The 23,368-nt window shown below is 41.8% G+C and overlaps 1 protein-coding gene across 2 annotated transcripts in view; it reads right to left on the bottom strand.

The window, feature by feature from the left end:
* pde3b (phosphodiesterase 3B) overlaps nt 1-23,368 on the bottom strand; it is a 76,473-nt gene that overhangs the window by 5,754 nt on the left and 47,351 nt on the right. The window contains exons 2-12 of one of the 2 annotated variants that reach the window (XM_083759781.1): nt 22,836-22,886; nt 21,008-21,256; nt 20,268-20,413; nt 18,863-18,966; nt 18,188-18,413; nt 17,372-17,469; nt 14,351-14,514; nt 9,789-9,923; nt 9,202-9,313; nt 4,090-4,203; nt 1,438-1,637 (exon numbers count right to left, since the gene is read on the bottom strand). In XM_083759781.1, coding sequence (XP_083615907.1) covers nt 1,438-1,637; nt 4,090-4,203; nt 9,202-9,313; nt 9,789-9,923; nt 14,351-14,514; nt 17,372-17,469; nt 18,188-18,413; nt 18,863-18,966; nt 20,268-20,413; nt 21,008-21,256; nt 22,836-22,886 — 1,599 coding nt within the window. The remainder of the gene's footprint in view (nt 1-1,437; nt 1,638-4,089; nt 4,204-9,201; nt 9,314-9,788; nt 9,924-14,350; nt 14,515-17,371; nt 17,470-18,187; nt 18,414-18,862; nt 18,967-20,267; nt 20,414-21,007; nt 21,257-22,835; nt 22,887-23,368) is intronic. The other variant, XM_083759782.1, reaches the window with a different exon arrangement.

Genomic DNA, 23,368 nt, shown 5'->3' with positions numbered 1-23,368 from the left:
AAGTATATCAACTGTCAGGTGGAAACCTTTATGTGCAAAACCATGACTTTTCAGTAAAGAAAAGGAAAAAACAATCTGTTTTACAATGGATCCAATGTAGTTGTTATTGTAGTCACAAGCTCTTGTAATACTTTTCAATTAAAAGTTAAAAGAATAGATGCAGAGATCCGTTTCCCAGACATAACTCTTGTCAACATCATCGACAATCGATAAGTTCAGGGTTCCCTCTACCTTCATGTAACCTTTTTTCCTGGGAGTTTTACACAACCCAGACAGGGTCGGTACTATCACTGGATGTGTTGTGAAAATACAATATTTAAACAGGGGCATACAGTTAACCTTTCACCTTTGTTTTACTTGTTTTACACAGTCAGAGACCAATTTTCAAACAAGGTCTAAAGAAAGAGTTATTCTATATTTACTGTGGCTGGAATAAGTCATGACTCATGAGTCATGACTCTGAAGAAGATCGCAAGATCGAAACGCCAGTCATTACTATTATTTATACTAGCACCTGAATAAAAAGGCTCAAACTATCCATATCTCGCTTTCATATCGTTGCTGTCGGGTAGAAATCTCCTTACTCCATATTCAAATTTTAGTTATTTGTAAATGAATGCCCTACTTGATCATACTACAGCGTCACACAAAAGCATCAAAAGTGCTGCATTTCGAGCTTGCAGATCTGATATCTTGCAACTTTTGAATTTGAATCCTGAAAAGTAACCGTTTTGGATGTTATTATATCCAAAACTGTAACTTTTCAGGATTCCTCATATTATGATGTTTCCACCCAACAGAGAAGACATGTACAGTAAGTCAAAGAATATAAATCTTTCCCTCCGGGGATTAGGACGAAAACATTGGCACAAATGATTTCTTGACTCATGTTATGAAACGCAGCATACACAACGCAACAAATATTCAATTAAGCCCAAATGTTAATCACCTGTTGAGGGACTTTTACTCAACGCAGCGCCTAAAGCATGACTTTTTGGCAAATCTTAAACTGTACAGTATGTTGCAGAAACATAGAGTACAGATGTTGTACATTTCTTACCAAATCCACTGCAAATTATTTACACATTATCTCTGGAGTGTAATAGGTGTGCACAATTTGTGGGAGTGGAATTTTATTTTTTAATCGCTCTACACCATCGTATGACAAAGCATAAATAGGGCTTAACCCATTTAGGCCTGACATCGAAATAAATAAAAAGTCTTCTGAAAGAATATATATTAAAAGATTTGTGCCACATTTTCACGAATTAAAAAAGAATAGCAGACCTATAAGCTCGTAGCGCACCACCGTTATGAGCTTGTAGATCTGCTATTTTTCAATAGCTAAGGTATAACATAATGCTTAGTTAAAACACCAAAACGGGTTCCCGACTGGTCATAGAAATCTACAGCAACGTGCAGTATCTTGTATGTTACCTGAGGTGCATTAGTGGCTACAAGAAAGGCGTTTGTGCGACCAGGGTGGTCATAGTCGTGCATTGCTGCTGCTACATAGAGGGCCATAAGCTCCAGGGCAGGGACGTTCCAGGCCAGGCAGCCATAGCTGTCATCCGAAATAGAGGAGCTCTTGGAGGAGGCATAGGATATCCTGCCTGGAGAGATTCCACTATCTGAATCTGGCACAAAACACAACACACAGGCTTCGGGTCAGTAACTGGAAAATTTGAAAAAGTGACAGGCCAAGCCTTCCCTTGCAAACTTCACCCTGGTCAGGAAAAGAGAAAATCAAATTAGTGATCCACTGCATAAGAAATTAAACAAAAACAGAGAGATGAGAGATTGTAGATAGAGATCTCCCCAGCTCCTCATTGAGTGGTGCTAACCACTCCAATAGACAGCAATGTGTGTTCCTGGCTGGGTCCCTGGCTGTGTCCCTGTCTCCCTGGCTGTGTCCCTGGGTCCGAGCACAGAAATAGCGTTCTAGGTGGGGTTGGCGAAAGGGCCTTTCTGTGTGGAGTTTGCATGTTCTCCCCGTGTCCCCTAGGGTAGGTACCCTCACAAAAAACATTCAGTAATCCTGGGCTCTAATCTATCTCCCCCTGGCCTGATGGATGGGAAAGGAACTGGTCGGAATAACGTGTTCCTCGCATTACGTCCAGACGTGGAAACTCTCCTGTCTCCTCTGTCAGGTGAAAAGAAGCAACTTGGACTCCTCATGCATAGAAGAAAGCATGAGGCCAGTCCGCTGCCCCCCCCCCCCCCCCCCCCCCACCAGGTTGGCAGAGGAAGTGTAGCACCCAGGATTACAATACATAAATGACACTGGGTGAAAAAAATGGGTTGCAAAATCGTGGGATGAAAAAAAATAAAAATAAAAGCTGTTATTTTGTTTCTGATTTTGTGGGTTGGAAAATGACAGATTACATTTATTTATTTATTTTTCCAGGGTTGTTTTGTGTGTGCAGAAAAAACAAACAAAAAAAACAGGAATACACTGTACCAAATACTATATACAATATGATATACGGTATATTATCATTTCACACAAAAAGGTGAGCTCGGGAGGCGCAGTGGTAAAGTCCCTGCCCACCACCACTGAGGTTCCAATCCACTGTGGTGCATCCGGCTTTGTCGGGTGTCTGTGTGAAGCCGGGCGGGGAGGGTGATATTTGTCTGGAGCGGCACCTGTCAGCAGGGAGTGTTGGGCCAGAGGAGTAGGACCAAGGCTACAAGGAATACTGGACAACTCACCCCGGTGCGTGCCCGTTTTCCCTCCCAGAATTTTCCCCAGTGAGGGGGATAACTTTGTAATATGCTATTGGCTGTTTGTATTCTTTTTGGAAATATATAAAAAGATACTCCTGTGGAAAGGCTATATTATTTTACTTATATTGACCCTATAAACAATTTAGTATTATTTAGTACAAGGTTTTGCCCACTCAAATGGTACCTCGTCAGATAATCCCCACATAGCCTACAACAACTTCTGTGAACAGACTTCACTGTAGTAGCTTTTCATAAATTATATTTATACTGCTGTCATGAAAGTTTATAGTTAAAATCCAGCCGTCTGCCATCCAGCCTCTCCCACCCCTCACTGGGGAAAATTCAGGGAGGAAAATATGGAAAAGGGGTGAGTTGTCTTATTACCACTACAAGTAGTAGAGCCTTCATCCTACTCCTCCGGCCCAACATCCTCCTGGTGGAGGCTCCTCACTGGCAGGTGAGTAACTTGGCAGGATACAGCAGTGACAACACACTGACACCGAAATGTGTGTGGGGAGTAATGAATTGGCATAACAACTAAATTGGGGAGAAAAGGGGGTTTAATAATATATTATATAATATTTAAAAAAAGGTTATGACAATAACAAATACTACTCACTACACAGCTTTCACACCTACATTTTCAGTGGGTATTGCATAAATGGATGGGGCATGCATTTCCAACTTGCATTGTTCCTGAGTAGAGTTAGTACTACTACTAGTACTCTATAATAAGTATCATTACATATTGAATAACATGCATTTACTCCCCCCATATTTTGTTATACTGTATTGCTTCCCTGTATGCAGAACTCTTAACTACAGAGCCTCATGTAGCAGCCATTTATTTGGAATTACATGATCTGACTCAAGCACAGTTGGCAACACTGGTGTAAAGGACCATACCAGTTTAGGCATGTTTAGCCATCAGACAGTAGTGATGTAGTACTCGAGTCCGGTCTCGGTCTCGAGTCCGGTCTCGCGTCCACATTTTTATTTACTCAGTCTCGTCTCTGTCAATCAAATCTGACCAAGGGACCAAGGGACTCTTCCCTCACCGAATCCACTCGAGACATGAGTCACTACAATGTAATGAAATAATTGGATTATGACCATTCACATCCTATGTGTATGTTTTGTGATGTTAATAGAACAATCAATGGTCAGTAAATCATGAAACATGTGCTATATGTGGATATTATCTTAGGCAAAATATATCATCGGGAAAGTGTGGTGGGAAGCCATGGTGGTTGGAACTTCTGCGTTGGCCTACAATAAAACATATCATTCCGACATGTGATGATTAACAGCAAACATTGATAAACGTATAAATTAGTTTACATGTATCCGAGTTCAGATTACCTGTGTCACTTCCCGTCACATGTTCATTGTGGATCTGCTGGAACCCAGGGATCGGTCGAGTGGTCAGGTACCAGACAGCATGGAGCACATCAGTAGCATGGACCCGGTTATGATCTGCCAATTTACAAAATAATATTTGTAGACTAAATGTTATCACATAACCAGCCTATATTTCTCATGGGTAAGGACTAAGGAGAGTGTGAAAATCTTCTGTCGATTAATCATCTGAAATATCTTTACTCGGGGTTATATGGCAGCTGACCAATAAGCACAAGCTAAACAAACCTGTATCGTTCCTGGAGATTGATTGGCTCAGCAAATTAATGTTTTAACAGCTAACTATGCAATTCCTCCAATATTTAATTAACAGTTGTGTGTCCGCAGTGGAAGAAGTTCGACCTGATAAATTCATCTAAGATCCATAAACAAAGTCAAGGATTCTTATGTCTAGCCTGGCTAATAAGCCAGACGCGAATTAGCCGTTGGTAAAACAAAATGCTGACCGTGTGATATTAGGTCACATTCATACCAGAGAGCTTTGCTGCGATTAAAACGAATCCTGCTGCGCATTGTCAGAAAGTGCGCTTCGTTTGGCAGGTGTGAAGGCTCATTCGAATCCTAATGCGCAGCAAATAACCGCATTTTACTCCGCCCAAAAACGTGGGTTTCGCTTCGCTTCGAATCGAATCGCACTTGACTACGATTCGGTGCAGGTGTGAATGCAATCCGCAGTAAATAAAGGAAATGAAGCAAACATAATGTGGCGGGTGAGGAGCTGAACACAGTTGGAGACAGAGAAGGCATATTTTACGCAGCGCAAAGATGTCTCGTTACTGTGGATAGACGTGGTCGAATAAGGAGACTGAAGCCCTGATCGAAATGAGGACGTGTACATTAATCAATTGCTTAAGAAAACACATAAAAACACTGCAGTGTATTATAGCCTACATAATATTCTGTCTGTCTGTCTGTCTGTGCGTGCCGTAAACATGGAGTGCTGTCACTGTGTGGGACTGGGGAGTTATATCAGTGCGCTCATGCAGCGCTGTGCTGCATGCCCAAAAGAACAGTGTGTGGCGGCTGCGTGCGTATAGAGAGAGAGGGGGGGTCCCAGACGGCACGACACATGCACGTTATGAGTGTAATTTTATCACCATAGATTTCACTGTGTAGGCTATAGTTTATGAATGGAACACATTGATAAAGGTCCCCCCTGCTGCGTTTCCAATTGCTGCGAATGACAGTGTGAAGGCAAACCGCAGCCAATTAAATATGCAAGAATCCCAATTTCCCCGCCCATACGGATCTGAGTCTACCGAAGTATTAGGTGAGAATCTGACCTTAGTCTGGCTGTCTATTCCTGTATAGATATAGGTATGGTAAATTGTATTTATAAAGCGCCTTTCAAAACAAAGGTGCTGTACAATAAATAAAATTAAATAAAACAAGAGCAACACATAGATCAACAATAAGATATACAAGATATGGTAGGGTAGCCTATGTAAATATCTGAAGTTGTCCCTTATCTGTTCACCTTACATGGTAAATGACCATGTCAAACATGGACAACATTGGTCACCAAACATATATATATATATGAACCTTTATTGAGAAAAGGATATCCCCTTGAGATGTATCATCTCGTTTTCGAGGGGGTCCAGCAACATACAGCAAATACAAGACAATTAAAGTACCGGTACATTCATACATAATCGAGGACAAAACAAACAACAAAGCTCTCCTAAAACTAGCCGCTCCCATCCCACCTATTCACCCGCAACATTGTATCAATAAGTCAATATAGTAATGATACAAGTATACAAGATGATGAACATACATCGGAAGAACAACAGGCCGAGCATCATGACAGACATGCGAATGCATTAACAACATTGTCAATACACCGTGACCGAGTACAAACATGCACTTGAAAATAGTAAATAGTAAATAGTAGATAGTAAGTAGTAAATAGTAAATTTGCCGCATGATGTAAGGAAAGAGAGAACAATCAGAACAATCTGAGGCATTTAGAAACAGGAGCATGGTGTTTGGAGATGAGTAATGATAGACACTTTAAACATATTGAAGGAATTAATGGATCTGAGGGAACTGGGGAGATTGTTCCAGTCGACAGGAGCTTTAAATTTAAAAGCACGCCGACCAACTACTTTTCTGATGTTGGTGGGGACTATAAGGTAAAGATGGTCTGTGTGCCTCAGGTTGTATGGTGAGCTGAAGGGACGAAGATATTGTTTTAGATATTCTGGGTAATTAAAGTATGTGCATTTAAAGATAAATAATAGCCAGTGAGAGTGTCTTCGAGCTTTTGAGCAGTTGAGGGACTCATACATAGTACAATGGTGGGTCATATAGGGACACCTCAGTATAAATCTATATGTTACGTTGAGGAGATAGAGGTGTGTATCGGAGGTATTTTGGTAAACAATGTCAGCATAGTCTAAGATAGGGAGAATAAGTTGCGAGATGATTATTTTCCTGACCTGAAGGGTGAAGCAGTTAATTGATCGATAGAGAACTTTCAGGCTGAAATTTACTTTCTGGATAAGAGAGGTGATGTGAGGCTTGAATGTGAGTAACATGGTTACTAGGCCTACATCTATTCTAAGGTAGCATATACCTGTATATTATCCTGCTCATTACTGTGCGGAAATATACATAAATCTTCGTGTTTGAGCACAAAAATAATTTTGAGAACCCACAAATTTCCGCACTTCACGCGCACACTGTGCGGCCCCCCACACACAATCATTCTACAGTTGTGGCCCCCGGCCTAATCTAATTGAATACCCCTACAGTATGGTGATAGGAGTCTAGGGGTCATCCATCCACCTTATTGATACTGCTTATCAATTCCACAAAATTGATCCTATTCTATTGTTTGGTGATAAAGTAAAATGAATGAATGACAAAACAAAAAATATTTCAAAGAACTGGTGTTACTTTTATTAATTTCCGTCTTATTTATTTATTCATTCATTTGGAAATACTGTAGTGCACACACACACACACACACACACACACACACACACGGCCAAATTTGACTGAGGGATTGCAATTGGATTTTTTCGTGTGTGTTGCTAGTATATACAGTATATATAGCTAAAATGACACAGATGCTTTCTCAGTTTTAATGGTTCATCTAGCAGAGGAAGGGCGTCTTGCTTTTCCCACCACCACAGGACAGGGTCTTTTCTGCCCTAGAGATCGGAGGTAGTAATGATAAATCTCTTGGCGAAGTCTACGTGGTGTTCAAGTATTTCGGTACGTAGCTCTTGCTCCTAATCAGCGATCTTCTTAGGACTCTGGGCCGTGTCACTGTGGGTCTGGGAACTCTTCTGCCACCGTAGCACTGGCTGCTTCATACATGCGCTCTAAAAACGCTTTGGCCCAACGCAGTCCTGGACGTTGTCCTCCTAGTATAGCGTTCAGAGAGGTCAGTCCAAACCTTCTGTTTAATGCCAGACACAAACAAATGTCTTCCAGAACTGTGACACACGGTGTTCAGGAATTTCATCCCCATGATGAACTCCTCTGCTCTGGTGAAGTCCTCCTCTGGGATCCTATCCAGTTTGTCTCTCTGCATCAGCCTTCTTAGCCGTGGGTGTAATGCTGCAACTTGGAAAGCTGGATGCTGTTGGAGGAATCTCTCAAGCATCAAGAAGAGAGTTCCCTCTGGTTTTGACATCCAGTATCATGGTGTGCTGAGAAAGTTTGAAGAGCTGCTTTTTCTCTTTCAGCCATTGTAGATCGCTTCATCCACACAATGACCATTCTTATTTTTTACTGCCCGTTGGATCACTGTGGCCATGTTGTATACTTTCTGCACTGTCAAGTTTGAGGATGTCCAGCTTCTTACAAGCAACTGCAATGTTGGATGTCGCAATCGCAAACTCCTAGCACCTCTCCAATCTCAACTGCCACCATTTCATCCGTTTGTGGCAAGCAGACAGCTTTGGTCTGAGAACCTTTTGATGACGTCTGCTTTGGCTGCTGTAATGTGCGGCCACTGGGATGGAGTGGTACTGCGCTAAGCTAGTCCATCCATCACATATAATGGCTACCATGGCCACAGTTGCTAGCTGTGATCACTTTATGCCTCTGTGTTGGACAGAACGGTCCTGCAGGGAGGGGTGTAACTTAGATTGAGGGCCTTGGTCATCTCCCTAAATCATAGTAATTCAACAATTGCAAAGGCATGCAACCCCTTCACCACAAACTTTGTGACAGCCCTGTGACATTCATCCGCTTTATCAGATGGCATCCTCGAGGCAGTGGCTGTGTGGTATTGCATGCTGGGGAGACCTTGTGCTGACCACCATCTAAAATTAAATGCTTCAGTTTTGAAAAGTGCAGCCAAACCTTTTCACCGGTTCCTCTCCAAACATGTAATTAAATGATTGCAGCGACATGCAAGCCATTAAATTCCTCTTACTTGTTGTACTAGTAGTTGGCAGGCAATTCAACAAAAGTCAAACATTATTAGAACGTTATTGTGCCAGTGATTTGATTTCAATGACATAACCCTAAGCCAAAACCTTGTGTATTTCATGTTCTCAATAACTTTGGAATGGGTTCTGTAATGGAACCGGTACTCGATCCCCATCCCACTATGATACTAGATATATCTTCTTTGATTTTAAATATCGTAATATCATGGCATAAGTGTTGTCTTTTCCTGTTTTCTATCACTTACTGTAAGCCCTATTTTATAGTTCACAACAATATCGAGGCAAAATATTGTGATGCTTCATTTTATCCAGTCCTACAGTAGTTCACACAATGACTGTGTACCAACAAAGGTGAGGCACACCAATGTTGCCACACACTGTGGGAAAACGATGCTAAGGGAATGCCTTGTTAACAGCAATGTTCTTCTATTAACGTAAAGTGTGGATCAAATGCTATTTTCTCATTAACTGAAAAATAATCTTATTTTTGTATCACATTGTATCACATTACCCCACAATGACATGTCATTTTCAACAATACGGTGATGTTGGCAAATGGTGAAACGCATTTACAGTAACACAATATGTTTTTAATTCAGTAGTGGATAAACTATATAGCTTAAGCCTTCGCTGTGGTACTTACAAGGAATGTCCCTGTAGCCATTTTCCAGGGCGCAGAAGTAGGACATGAACTCCCTCACAGGAATTTTAAAGATTTCAAACAAACATGTGTCCTGGAACAGCGTGTATGTCACCTGGGAAAATACAATCAAATACATATTATGAACACACGCCAACCAATTAAGCCCTATTGTCCGGTTAAAAATATGGCAGCAGAGGTGATTATGAAAGTCAACCAAAGAGCAAGATTTTTGGGCAGTGCAATGCTCTATAGCTGGAGCCCCATTCAATGTATCCACTATGCTTGCCCCTTTAGTTCAGAGTCAGACCTGTCAAAATAAACTAACTATAATATACACACACACACACACACACACACACACACACACACACACACACACACACACACACACACACACACACACACACACACACACACACACACACACACACACACACACACACACACACACACACACACACACACTCTTTTTGTCTGGCATTCAGTTTAGTTCAGGGGTTACATTTTGAGAACCACTGAACTAAAAGGAACAATTTCGGCATATAACCAGATATAAAAACATGAAAGGTTATGGTTCCAGTACTGACATAGCTGAGTATCCTCCCTGTCTTTCCTCCCGTTCGGTCCACCAGGTCAAAGATTTGGAAGTTCCAGCTGTTTATCTTCTCCATCAGAGCTTCATGGTCCTCCAGCAGGGGATCCAGTCTGAACACCAGTTCACCCTGCATGGAGAAAACACCTTAATTGACTTCATTCATATAAAAGCTGCTGTACCATGCAACTCTCTGTATGATTAAAATGTTAACCATCTGTATGGTTAGGGTGTATGTTAATGCAATACAACGTATACATTTAGGGTGGTTGGTTGTGTTTGAGGTTTGACAAGACTGCCGGAAGGTCATTTCTCCCCTGAGCAAGCAGGCAGGTTCTAGTCTAATAACCAAGTGGTTAAAATGCCAGCACTTGCGCAGGAGACCTGGGTTCAAATCCAGAGTAGAACATGATAGTTCTATGATAGTAGATAATTTGTGAATCATTTATAAAGTAAAGGTGAGAGTGGTTAAAGGACCACTTCACCACTTTTCAACCTATCTTCATATAATAGGTCCTCACTAATAATGATAATTATTATTATTATTATTAATAATGATAAAATGGCACGATTCTTTTCTACTCAGTCTGTGTCTCATAGGAGGGCTGTGGGCAGTTTAGAAACCGTCTTCCAGTGACATCATCATTAGGCAGATTTTTTTTAAACAAGATATTTTTTACAAAAATTGTTAGATTTTCATTATCGTGAGAACGATGGCTTCCATTTTCGCATTGCAACTTTTCAGGAATAGAAAGCCTGCAGTTTCTATTAGCTTGTATTCCCCACCGATGATGTCAGTGGAAGACGGTTTCTGATTTGCCCACAGCCCTCCTATGAGACACAGACCGAGTAGAAAAAAATTGCGCTATTTTTTCATGGTTATTAGTGAGGACCTATTATATGAAGATAGGTTGAAAAGTGGTGAAGTGGTCCTTTAAGTGTGTCTGAGGGTTTTATATAGAACCAATGGTAATGACACCTATTAACACCCCAATCGCCCACGACTAAGTTTTATCCAAAAGACGAAGATTATTGATATCAAAGCCGATCGCATCGCTCCACAGCCTAGGAGCACCTGTTGCGCAATACTCGATGTTGCGTAACAGTGGGACGTCATCGAAAATGTTCCCCCCCGTTTAGCCGATGAAACCAAAAATCTTAAAACGTTAATAACTCTTGATCTAAATCATCCCGTCCAATTCTAAGAAAAGATCATGTGTTAGACGGCCCACCGCGGACACGTCGCTAGTCGTATTTAATCATACCCCCCGTTGTTGTCGATCGGCTCTAGAGTGGCTACATTTAGCTGCTACATCCACATCCGGGATAACACCCGGTCCATCGGTAAAAGTGCTCCGCTGCTATAAATCTCTGGGCGCTATGATTTAATGGATTAAATATCCCCGGGCAATCGGAGTGTTAAAGGACAACTTTAGTTTTTTTCCAACCAAGGTTCATGTTTTAGGTTGTTATTAGAGAAAGTAAAAGATGAGAAAAAAATTTTGCTGCTTTCTTTCATTTTAGCTATTTTTGACAGGCATTCGAACAAGGGGCTAAATATGTAATTTTTTTACACACTTTTATGGCGATTTCTATTTCTATTTACTATTGTCCTACTAGACCCCAGGAAATTACATCTGGCCACAGTAGTTGGTTTCTGTGTGTCTGAACATACAACTGACTACTAGGGCCTAGGGGGCTGCCATACTGTGTTATAGGCTCAATATGTCAGTTTGTTACCTCCTCCTTCACATTCAATAGATACCGTGATCTTTTGTGGCCATAATTTACTCAGGTCTAGTAGGACTATAGTAAATTATAATAAAGAAATCGCCATAAAATTGTGTAAAAAATACATATTTTTAGTCAAAACTAGCTAAAATCACTAAAATGAAAGAAAGCAGCAAAATAAAAAATAAAAATAATACTCATCTTTTACTTTCTCTAATAACAACCTAAAACATGAAAAAATATTATTCCATTAATCCATTAACCCCTGGGCTACAATTAACGGAAAAAACAGAATATTTCTAAAAATACAAACCTCCCATTCACGGAATTAACGGAATGTCAATCAATGTCAGTTATCTAGGGTTCAACGGAGCAAAAATTAATATTTTTTCGCTAATATCACTAATGTTGGATGTAATTGACCAAAAAACGGCCAAAATCCGCGTGATCGTGCGCTATCGTGCACGCGCGCCGTCTCTAATGTGATATTTTGCGATGTTTTGGGGTTGATTTGAGGTTAATTTGACTTAGTTATGAAAAGTATAGCATTAGCTTAGCAATCCGGACCAGCCAAGCTAGTGACTAGGGTCAAAATAATACCGGATGTTGTCGATCGTTGAACCGGAAGTGACTTAGGAAGATTCGTCTATTTTGGCCAAAATCAGCATAATGGTGCGTTCCCGCCATCTGGTGGCAATTCGAGAGAATACACTAGCAATGAAAACCATCTGTTCAAACCACCAGATCTTTCTATTAATGTGAAAATGATGAATTAAAAATATGCCAATTTGTTACCCAAACAAAAAAATTGGGATTGGTAGTCCAAGGGTTAAGATGATTCTTAATGGCATGATGTGATCATTAACATACAGAAACAGTCACTTGCTGAACAGATCTGATCTTATCTTACAGTCGTGGGGTCGAGTATAAATGACAGCCAGCCTATTCATCTCTATGGGGTTAGCTTCAGCCGGTATAATTTTAGCTTGTATTCTAGCTGGATGCAGACTTCAAGGGGGTTATGAGTTATGACAGAGTTGATCTATTAATTTCAATTAAAAACGAATAAAGCCCCAAAAGGGGTCGATGGCTGTGAACGGTAATGAAACCATTAGCCCCTATAGGGGTCGATGCTGTCAAGGAGTTTCGACTTAAACTCCATGTGTTGTTGAGCGTGTTGATCCACAGGGCTCTGTACTTCTGACTTTCCCTTTTTGCTCTACTGTACATTAAACACCGTCGCTGAAAAAAGCAGATCGACAAGCTCACAACACGTCACGTTGTGAGCTTGTCGATCTGCTATTTTCTATGAAGGCTTTCCCCAGAATAACCATGCTGGCGTTCAAGTGATTAACATAATTCAGAACATTAAATATTTAGTGTTTCACACGCGTTGTTTTCGACAGACTCAAAAAGCGATGTGCATGAAGGCCTTCCTAATGAAACTTACAGCTGGCATACTGTACAAATAATCCTCGGCTGAATTCACAGCAGCCGTCTTGACAACATTGAACACTGCAGGGACATGCAGACAATAGCAGTGGGACTACTGAGAAAAAACCAGTCACAACTCAAAGCGGCTCTATACGCCAACTGTGGGGGGAAAAACCCAGAGATCTAATAAATAATATCTGAAAAACCACACACACACACACACACGTGTGTGCACACACGCAGGCACTATATTGCGTCAAGACAAATGTAGTTGTTGTAACAAAATATACAAAATGACAAATGACACCAAGGATGCTGTGACATCACAAACTCAGAATCAAATGTTGCCAAAAAAAAAAGAATAAAAAATCAGACCCGTCTGAAGTGAGTGGTGCTGTTGGTACTGTACTGTAATGTACTGTACTGTACGGTGCTAGTACTGTACTGTACTGTACTGTTCTTCGTAGTACTGTACCAAAGTCTAAATTAGTTGCAGTTGTATGAGTCAAGGGGCCCCATGCTTCTTAACTGGTTCCGCACCGGCGAGATTAATGCCCGGCATCCCAAGATTTGTTTTATTCCCCATAATCCAGGGGAAAAAAATAAAATAAGTATGTTGACGTTTACCTAAAAACAGCCAAAATACTTGCGTGCACGCACGGTATTTATGTGCATTATGGATCATAATATGCTCAAAATGCGATATTCGGGGATTGATTAGAGCTTAATTTGACTTAGATGTGACAAAAACAGTTATTCCCCCATCGGATCACCTCCCGACCTGACCTTTCAAATAGCTAGTGGATGTTAACCATTGTTTGAACCGGAACTGATTGTCGGCCATTTTAGGAGTTTTCAAAAATGTCTGGCACTGGCCTGCTAGCGGCCACTATAGTACCAGAGCTGATGGAGTTAAGAGGGGTGACAGTTGCTCAGGATGTAAAGTACAGCTGCTGTCTTGGTATCCGAAGGTTCCAAGTTTGATCATGCGTGTCCTTGAGCAAGACACTAAACCCCTAACTGCCCCCGATGAGCAGGTTGATGCCCTGCATGATTTCCTTTGCCATCGGTGTGTGAATGTGAAATACATTGTAAATCGCTATGAAGGGTTGTAAAGACTAGAAAGGCGCTATGTAAAGGCCAAACCGCACCACTGCATCTCCTCGCAACTCCTTGCAACAGTTTCAATGTCAACCACACCAATGCAACTCCTTGCAACTGCCAAGTGGGGATAATGGTTGCAAGTAGTTGCATTGCGAATCATTGGTGTGGACAGAGTGGGCTTTAGTACAGTCCCTTTACTGTCCTAAAAGCACTTCATCCAGGTGACATTTAGTTGTGACATCATTGCCAAATTCTTGGTGTCTGGTGGGTGGATGAAACATCACATACCTCTGATTCCTGAGTCTTCTTCTCCATGCTGGGACTGTGCTCTTCCTCGTCTGCCTCCCTCGGGCCCCCTGCCAGGTCGGTCCTCTTGTCCCCTGGCCACGAGTCCACCTCCACACTCTCCTCCCTAATTAGAGGCTCACCCATGAACTCTGACCCTTCACCTGCTTCACACACACACACACACACACACACACACACACACACACACACACACGTTAAATCTGGCAAGCAGAGTGCTCACGTGCAAGTGCACACACATACTGTAGTGTAGTAGGCCCAGCCACACATACCAATCAATTTGAATCTAATAAACCCTATCTGAAGTTGCAATATACTGTTCAATCCCTCATTGAAATACACACTTCGTTCACACTCCCAAGCATTTGAAAAAAGTTTTTTTTCATTGAAGCCCGGGACTGAATATTAGGTGAAAGAGAAATGTGGAGATTTGTTGGAAATTAGTTAAAATTGTGGATGTTATTCCACACTGCAGATCACTATTGGCACTCTGCATGTGTGGTGTACATTCTCCACCAGATGGCATCCTTGGTTAGGTGAGTGGACCAATAATGGAAAGCTGATCAATGTCTGACTCTAGAACAGTGGTTTTCAACCATTTCCACATCAAGGCCCATTATTTATTCTGCATTGAGCCACGGACCATTTGATGAGATTTAGCATCTCAGACCCAAAACCAAAGAATATTTTGTTGGCTAAGATTTTGTCCACAATTCCATATTATATGGATATAGATTAGATATAGCTGTATTGATGTTGGTACCATAGGAGAGATAAAAGGCAAATGATGATGAAAACAATTATTCTACATTCTCTAATTGTGTAGACTTCTTGTATATTCACAGTAATGCAGATGTTTAAAAAAAATGCAACTCTTGAGAAACCAAAAATTAAATGAAACCAAAATGACGGGTCCATTTGGTTCGGGTCATTTTACAGTCAAGAGTTAAAGATCTATAAGGGTCCATTTGGTTACAAACTGTACAGTATATTTTATTGTTTCCAACAGGCCGAAGGCATGGGGAGAGAGTATGTTTTGCATTTCGTCTGTGTGTCCGTGTGTGTGTGTGTATCCGTGTGTCCGTGTGTGATCAAATCAGCCTCACGGTGGCGCTATAACAATTCCTGTTTGTACCTGCAACTGCATTGATCTGTGTACAACTTTGTATGCACTTTCTAGAGGCCAAGGAAAAGCCTTTGCCCTGCATTTCTCAGATCTGCCTGTAATAGCGCACCCATGAAGCCGATTTTTGCAAAACACATTTATTTTTATTACTCACACAGTTTTTATCCAAATCTCACGCCAATTGGTAAACATGATCTCTATAGTCATGTGATTAAGATGGGTCTGATTCCACCCCACTTGGCTAAGATTGCCTTCCAAAGGTCCCTAGAACACCTGAGCTCAAAGAATGGAATGAGGAAATGATTAAAATCACATCATATGAATATATGCTGATCAATGGGAATGGGGGAAAGTAAAATGAAACATGGACATGTTGAGACATGGGACGAATTTTGGATATGAACCGTAAATCATGTCTTTGTTTATATCTTTCTTCTTTTGTTTTGTTTCTTGGACTGGCTGTTTGGGAGTTTTGTAATTTTGCTGCTGCTTTGTATTGTACTACATTTATTATGTACCATTTTGGAAAATAAATAAACATTTTAATTATAAAAAAAAAAAAAAAGAAGATTGCCTTTTTCAGGAGTGGCCCGTTTCACTCACTCGTGGGCTGTTGATGTCGGAAGTGGTGGAAGTCAACATCATAATGTGAACATGACATACCATGTGAAAGCAGCAGACACGTGCTCGATCCGTCGTGAGACAGATAATCGAGGCGATGTTTTTTGTTATCACATGCGGTGCAGTAGGGTATTGTAACATTGTCCTTGGCTTTGACTACTTCAGACAGGACTGGAGTCACAGGACATGGCCATCTGTAACAGCGTGTCAGCAGGCTTTCAGGTGCCACGCACACCCCGCCACAATGCCTACAGTGCTGTTTATTTCCCCCACATTTGTGTTGAACGTTGAAGTGATATCGAGTTACGTGCAAACATTGTTTGTTTGTCAAGTTGTCACTATGATATCGGGGAGGAGGCGAGAGTGTCTTATCAGTGTGGCTAAAGCCAGGCTAGAGGCTTGGGGACTGAAGATGTGTTCAAAGCTGAAGATATATAATATGTTTCCAGACCAGTTGCTTCAGTCACTTCACTGTGGTCGCACGCAGGTCAGCGTTGGTTACAAAAGATGAGAAAAAGTCCTTTCGCGCCAGCTCACTCGTTTCAGGAGCTGTAGCTGTGTTCCCCCCCCCTCGAGTGATGGATTATATTGTCGATATATTATGATACAACAGATATAAAAAGTACACAGTCATTTAACGTTGGGAGTGTAACCAATTGAACCTGTGTGTGTTCGCCGCGGTGGAATGTTAACAGTCGAGAACAAGAAATAGGGCATCACAGTGTCGTAGCACGGGGCCAGGCGCTAAATTGTATAGGCCACTGTTTGTTGTGTTGCGGCTCTAGCAGAGGAAGCATGACAGTGGGGTAACACCAAGAACGGTGGCCTGTGATGCAGGTGTCGCTAGGGGGCGGGTGTGAGGTTGCACGTTATCTGGGGAAATTGTAATTCACTAATAAAGTAATTATTAATCAAGAATTTGTGAAATGGGGAAAATGGCTTTGTTAAGACCTCCGTAATATTATGGTCAATGCCTGTGTGAAAAGTGGGAGCGATTGGTGCAGCCAGTGAGGAGCCACGACAGAGTTTTCGCATTTTCCCATGTAAGTCGATGGGACATTTTAATGCACTAATAAATAAATTATTAATCAATAATTAGTTAAAGTGAAAGAATGGCTCCTTTAAGACCTCCGTAATATTATGGTCAATGCCTGTGTGAAAAGTGGGAGCGATTGGTGCAGCCAGTGAGGAGCTACGAGGCTGTTTCAGACATTCAAACAGACATTGAGTGAATTATAGTATGATGATGATGTCACCTGAGCGTCTGCGCTGAACCAGGTCAGTGGTGTAGAGCTGGTGAGCCTCCCCCACGTCTGCTGGGGCACCTCCCTTCATCAGCGTCTGGCGACCACAGCTGCAATGGACACACACAGTCACTTGAGTACGGGTGCGTTCGGAAATGCGCACCGGGAATGTGGTCAATTTGTTGAGTGTGGTGGGTGGTGACGTCACAGAGTGCGTTCAGTGTGCCTTATTTACGAACGACCACAGCTGTGATGCAATCACACCGATTCACACTGGACAACCCCAGCTTCAGGTGGGCACTCAGAACACCCGGTGCGCAGCGCACTGGATTTTCGAAAGACAACGCACCGAGTGCACTGAATAAATGAACGACAAGAGAGCACCAGTGCGTTTAGGGCGCATTTCCGAACGTCTGAAGACAAACATCCACTCAGCGTCAGTAACACATGCTCCAGAAGGAGGGTGTGTTACTGACAACCAAAAAGAGACCTTTAATCACTAGCCGATTCTATAAATAAAATGCCTTATAAATCAGTAGTTCTCAAACTTTTTATTGCAAAGAACAGTACACCCCAAATAAATTTGCGGACCCCGCCCCCCTTTGTTAGTGACAAAGAACTTTAGTTGCATATACATTCATGTAACAATAAATACAATCTTGAATCATTGGTTGTTGTTTGTTGGAAATTCAATGGATAGATAACACAATGTTTAAATTTTCGGTGCAGGAAAAATATTTGAAATAGTTACTACCGTGCAAAACTGAGCGTTAATTGAATTCTAAAAATGGACCCGTGAGGGGTCAGCATTTTGCAGTGTATATGCACCTGGTACAGAGATGGACGGAGGGGCTGCGGAAGGCTTGTTGGAAGTCAGGGGAGCTGAGGGTGTAGCCCAGGGGCTTGTGCAGGTTGAGGCTCGGCTTGGTCAGGAAGTCAGCCGTGTCCGGAAACTCCACAGGCGAGCGGGTGACCAGGGAGGACGAAGATCCTGTACCCACCGCTGGAGGGCTATTGCTGGGCGAGTTGAGCGGACTTAGGCTCGGAGAGGTGCCTGATGGGGAGAGAGGGGATTGGAATGATAATGACATTGGATTTAAGCAGGACACTTAAATGGTGCAACAGTTAAACAACAAACTAATTGATTTAATCCATTGTAAATAATTAAAAAAACATATTAAAAAATAATCAATATTTAACACATTTTGGGCAGGAACCCCTTTTGGTGTTTTAAAGCATTATGTTATACTTAAGCTATTGAAAGATTGCAGATCTACAAGCTCATAGCATTTTTGGGGTCCTTGACATAAAATTTGGAGCACCACTGATACAGAAACATAAGGTTTTTCAGAAAACTCAGGATTCAAGCCAAAATGAGTTAAAAAAGCAGCCCTACAAAAGGGCTATTGTTGCGTGTCACTGTCAAAGTATACTGTACATTAGTGCTTAATTACACTAATGAATTTATTGATAAATAATAGAAGGTCTTTCTTGGGGCCTCACCTGCTCTCCTGGGCCCTGCATGGTAGGTGAGTGTGACTGAAGAAGACCTCTGCTTAGGGATGGTAAGCAGGTTAGCGTTGGGCCCATTGGACAAAGACCCTGAGCTGGAACATAAATACACACCATCATTATTCACCATAATATTGTTGATCTCCATATTTTTACTTTTTGTGTTTTTTCGTAAATTAACGTTCTACTTGATCATACTCGACTCAAGTATCAAAAGTAGCAGATCCACAAGTGACACATTGAATTTTAATACTGAAAAGTTACAGTTTTGGACATATGAGGTTTCCACCCGACAGAGAGGATATAATTCACCATCACTCTGTTTTATACGTATAATTGCCATTCTTGATTTGTTCCCAAGAAAATGGTCACTTAACATTATTGGCACTGGTATTAAAAAGTGAGTGCAGGTGAGCGTTCTAGGAAAGACGCATTCTACTAGTAGCCCCACACGAGCATGGCAACAACAGGCAACATGGCAGACGGAACCTATCCTCTTTGCACATGCCCAACGTAAATAATCTATCCAATGAAATGAGTCATCTGGCAAAGCCACAAAAGAAAATAAATCAATTCCATAAATATCATAACCAGGGAAGCCAGCCACCATGGATGGAGTGCTACTGCCACCTTGTGGAGATATATAAACTCTACAGTCCAGAGTTCCAACTGTGAGCATTTCGTATTGTGCTGTATGAGGGGTTGATGACACCTATCTGTCCAGATATTAGGTGGATGTCTGGGCAAAGAAAATTATCATTTATGTCTAGTTTGCGCGCATCCAGTTGTTGGTTGCTGGTGCTGGACACAAAGAGTAACAGTTTAAAAATAAGGACTCCGCACAACAGCATTGCTCCAACAATATTTCACTTCACACAAAGATAGTGTCGTTACAACATTTTGGACAAACATTATCGATGTTGTGCTGTTCTTCATATTTTAGTGTTTCTGGAGCAGGAAAAACAATTGCATGTAAAAATCAACATATGCCGCCCATTATAGTATCATTATCTTTGCTAAGTCATATGTATCAAATATCCATCCAGAAGCTCAAAAAGCTTTGCAATGTGGTGTGTTGTATGATGAACTAGGGAATTAATTTGCCACAAAAAAATAAGTTGAAACCTGGAGATACACTGTATACTGCTAAATCAATTGTCGATCAAGTGTCAATATGGGGTATGCATGTGACATCATCGTCATACCCGGAAGTTATACAGGAACGCCTTCTGAGTGGCAAAAAAACTACTTTCTGTCCTTGACAGCCCCTACATCCAAACAGAAAAGTCCAAGCAGAAAATGCATTAAACAATGTTAGACGCACTTTACCACTCACTTTATGCATGCACATACATACTCTATTAAACTCTCGGGCCCTATGTGTGGGTCAATATACCTGGTCAGGTTGAGGTCAGGGTGGGGTCTCTTGCCGTTGTTGCGTTCCCAACGTGATGAGGTGGAGTCAAGAGGAGGAAGTGGGGAGGAGGAGGTGGAGCCCCGTCTCAGCTGAGGGGTCGGGAGGCTGTTCCTGCTGCTCAGACCCTGCTGGGACAGACAGGGGAAGTCATCAATAAAGATATCCTGCTGTGCTGCTGAATACATTGACCTCCAAAAACACATTGTTTTCCCAAGGGAAAACTCCTGATGCTCCTGATGTTGGCCAGGATTAACATGAAATACCACTCAAGTTCCAAAATATATAAGCGTTAAGTAATATATTTTGTAAACACATGGTTCGCTTGACTGAATTCAGTCTTTGTTGTAATGTTACTTAATAATTAAAATGAATATGTATGCATTCAAAAATAATAATAAAATAAAATATATGTTGAAACGTTGCTGCTAAAACTCTAAATTGAAATGTACGTTCCTACCGTTTAGTACAATTTAATAACTGTTCATAGCCTGTTCACTGACTTACAACTTGGGCATGATTGCTTTTACTTATGTTGGTGTGGGTACATTTTCATATGCCATTTTTAGTAACAGAGATTGAGGTTCACGTGGACAGCATGTTTGGTTTGGGTAACTAGGCTGAGGGGGAAGGGGGGGGGGGTGTTGCATCTGCTGGCCATAGCTGTCCTTTCTGTACCCCGTTACTGTCACGCTGGGACTGAGGGGCCAGACGCCGCCCACCTTCATGGACTTCCTGTCGCTCCTTTCTACATGGTCATCCACTTCGTCACAGGGGTAGAAGCCGGGGAACGGCGTGAAGGGGTTGACCCTGGGACGGCAGGAGCCAGAGAAAGTCCCCATGAGACTGGAGATGTTGCGCAGAGACGAGTTGGTGTGGGGCGACAGGGAGGAGTCCATCAGCAGGTCCGACAGTAGGTTCCTGGCCTCGTTGATGACCGAAAGGTCAACACCGTTGCCACTCACTGCACCCTGTCAGGCAAAATTAAATGCACAGACACATTCACAAAGAAATGTAAACCAACAGACACAATGACTACATTGACAATGCATAGTGTAATTTAGCACGGAGGTCAGTGAGTCATTATTGAATTACAGATAAAAGGGGTGGGTGTTTATACGTTTTACATTATCTCACTCTTTTTTTGGAAAATCTGTTTTTATTTAACATTAGTCGAAATCAATATGGCTAAACTACAGTAAACATTGTCTGTATAGAGTTTCAAAACAGTGGTTCTCAAAGTTGGGTCCGGGGACCCCCACGGATTATGACCTTATAAGAGGGTCAAGACCTTATTATGACCTATTAAGAGGGTTCCACACAAAATGAGGAACAGTTTAAACTCTTAAGCCCCGCCTTATCTAATAGCTCACTGTTGTGAGCTTGCAGATTTATCGAAAAAGGAAAAGATTAATATTTTCAAATGTGGGCATTCCAATTTGGGGGGGTCCTTGACATTACAATCTTGGATTGGAGGATGGGACCTTTTCACAGCCAGCAGTCCTCATCACTTTCAACACTGCTAGAATGTACGTATGCATGGCAGTATGGGATGACAGCAGGCCTCTGAGCTCATAGCATCGATCGTGGCTAATTGAGAGCCCGCAGTGATGTCAGTGATGAAGTGGAGTGCTGGGTGGTGCGTACGCAGAAATGCAGGGCAAGCACTTTGGCGCTTGGTGACGTGGGTAGGGAAGCATTACTTATGCAGAGCTGGCATAAGCGATGCCGGATGGAGATTCCTCACCCCGTATTGGCTTACCTCACCCCCTTTTAGCTCACCCATTCCCTCAGGATCCCCACCTACTCATAATTCATCTCGTCTCCCTTCTTCTCCCTGAGTCCACCCATACCTCGTCCCTCTCTTCCCTCTGATTTGTCTCATCTTCCATGTTGTTCTCATCACTTCCTTTTACAGTCTCTGGTCAGAGGCAGGCAGGCAGCAAGTCAGAAAGTAAGCTGGGTTTTGGTGCCCATGTTATGCAGGTAGATAGTTAGCCGAGTTCAAAAACCTCCCAAAAAGGGGTAGTTTTGTTTTTATACAAGCAAAAATGTTGCATCTGGTGTCCTGGAAGCAGATGACGTCTTTTAGGCTGCAGTAGCCAACACTTTTGCGTACACAAATATTTTAGAACCTTATCAAGGTGGTTGAAAATATGTGGCATGACAACGATTTCTCAGCCATTGTATGCCGGTACTATATTTATTCAGTGTGAGTGAGTATACACCATTTGTTGCTCTCTCACCCTACCAAAATATATCACAGGAAAACCTGACTTATAGACTTTGCCTTTTATCCACATGAACCCTACCGTCCCTGTTCAGGTCATGTTATAATAATAAACATTCAGCTAAAATAGGTGAACATAGGGTGACAATAGCAAAACTACAAGCTCACAATGCATTGTGTTGCAGTGCAATGCATTGCAATTTAGGTCTAATCCCACAAGCTTGAACCATGGCAGTTGTTCTGGTGTAGTATGCAATGGGCTTGAACTATTCCTGCACAGTATTTAAACAATAAATACAGCATTGTATACACATACTGACCTGATATTGTGGTTTGTACCAATGCTTCAGGTCCCAGTCCCACAAGATCATCTGAAAAAAACAAAAAACTATTGAGTTAAAGGACTTATGCATATGCACTGTACAGTATGTGGATGAGTTTCAGTGTGTGTGTTTGTGTAAGAAAAAGTGAGATGTTGGCTATTTACATACAGTATGAAGTGCAGTGCACAGGCTTTGACCTACGCCCCAGTAAAATGGCTCATGACGTCACAGGGACAGCAATAGTGATAGGGCATTATGCGAGTCGTCTGTCTGTTATCTAAACACATACTGTAGTGGAGTAACAGCTAGATTGAGGATTTCCTGCACATGATGCACTTTCTATTACAACTATGTTAATGCACGCTACCTATGAGACAGCACACTAAAGTCTTTCACTGAAAGCAAAACAAGAAAAGCAAACCACTAAAGCCACAATGGTACGCCTACAATGGAGCTATGAGATCTTATCTGGCTCCAACTACGTCAATCGCCAGCATTTCCACCTTATCTATCTGTTGGTCACCAAACAG

This window comes from Protomyctophum parallelum (assembly GCF_964188405.1).
Source record: "Protomyctophum parallelum genome assembly, chromosome: 2".
In the NCBI taxonomy this organism is placed as follows: domain Eukaryota; kingdom Metazoa; phylum Chordata; class Actinopteri; order Myctophiformes; family Myctophidae; genus Protomyctophum; species Protomyctophum parallelum.
This window is presented reverse-complemented; position numbering and strand designations above follow the sequence as displayed.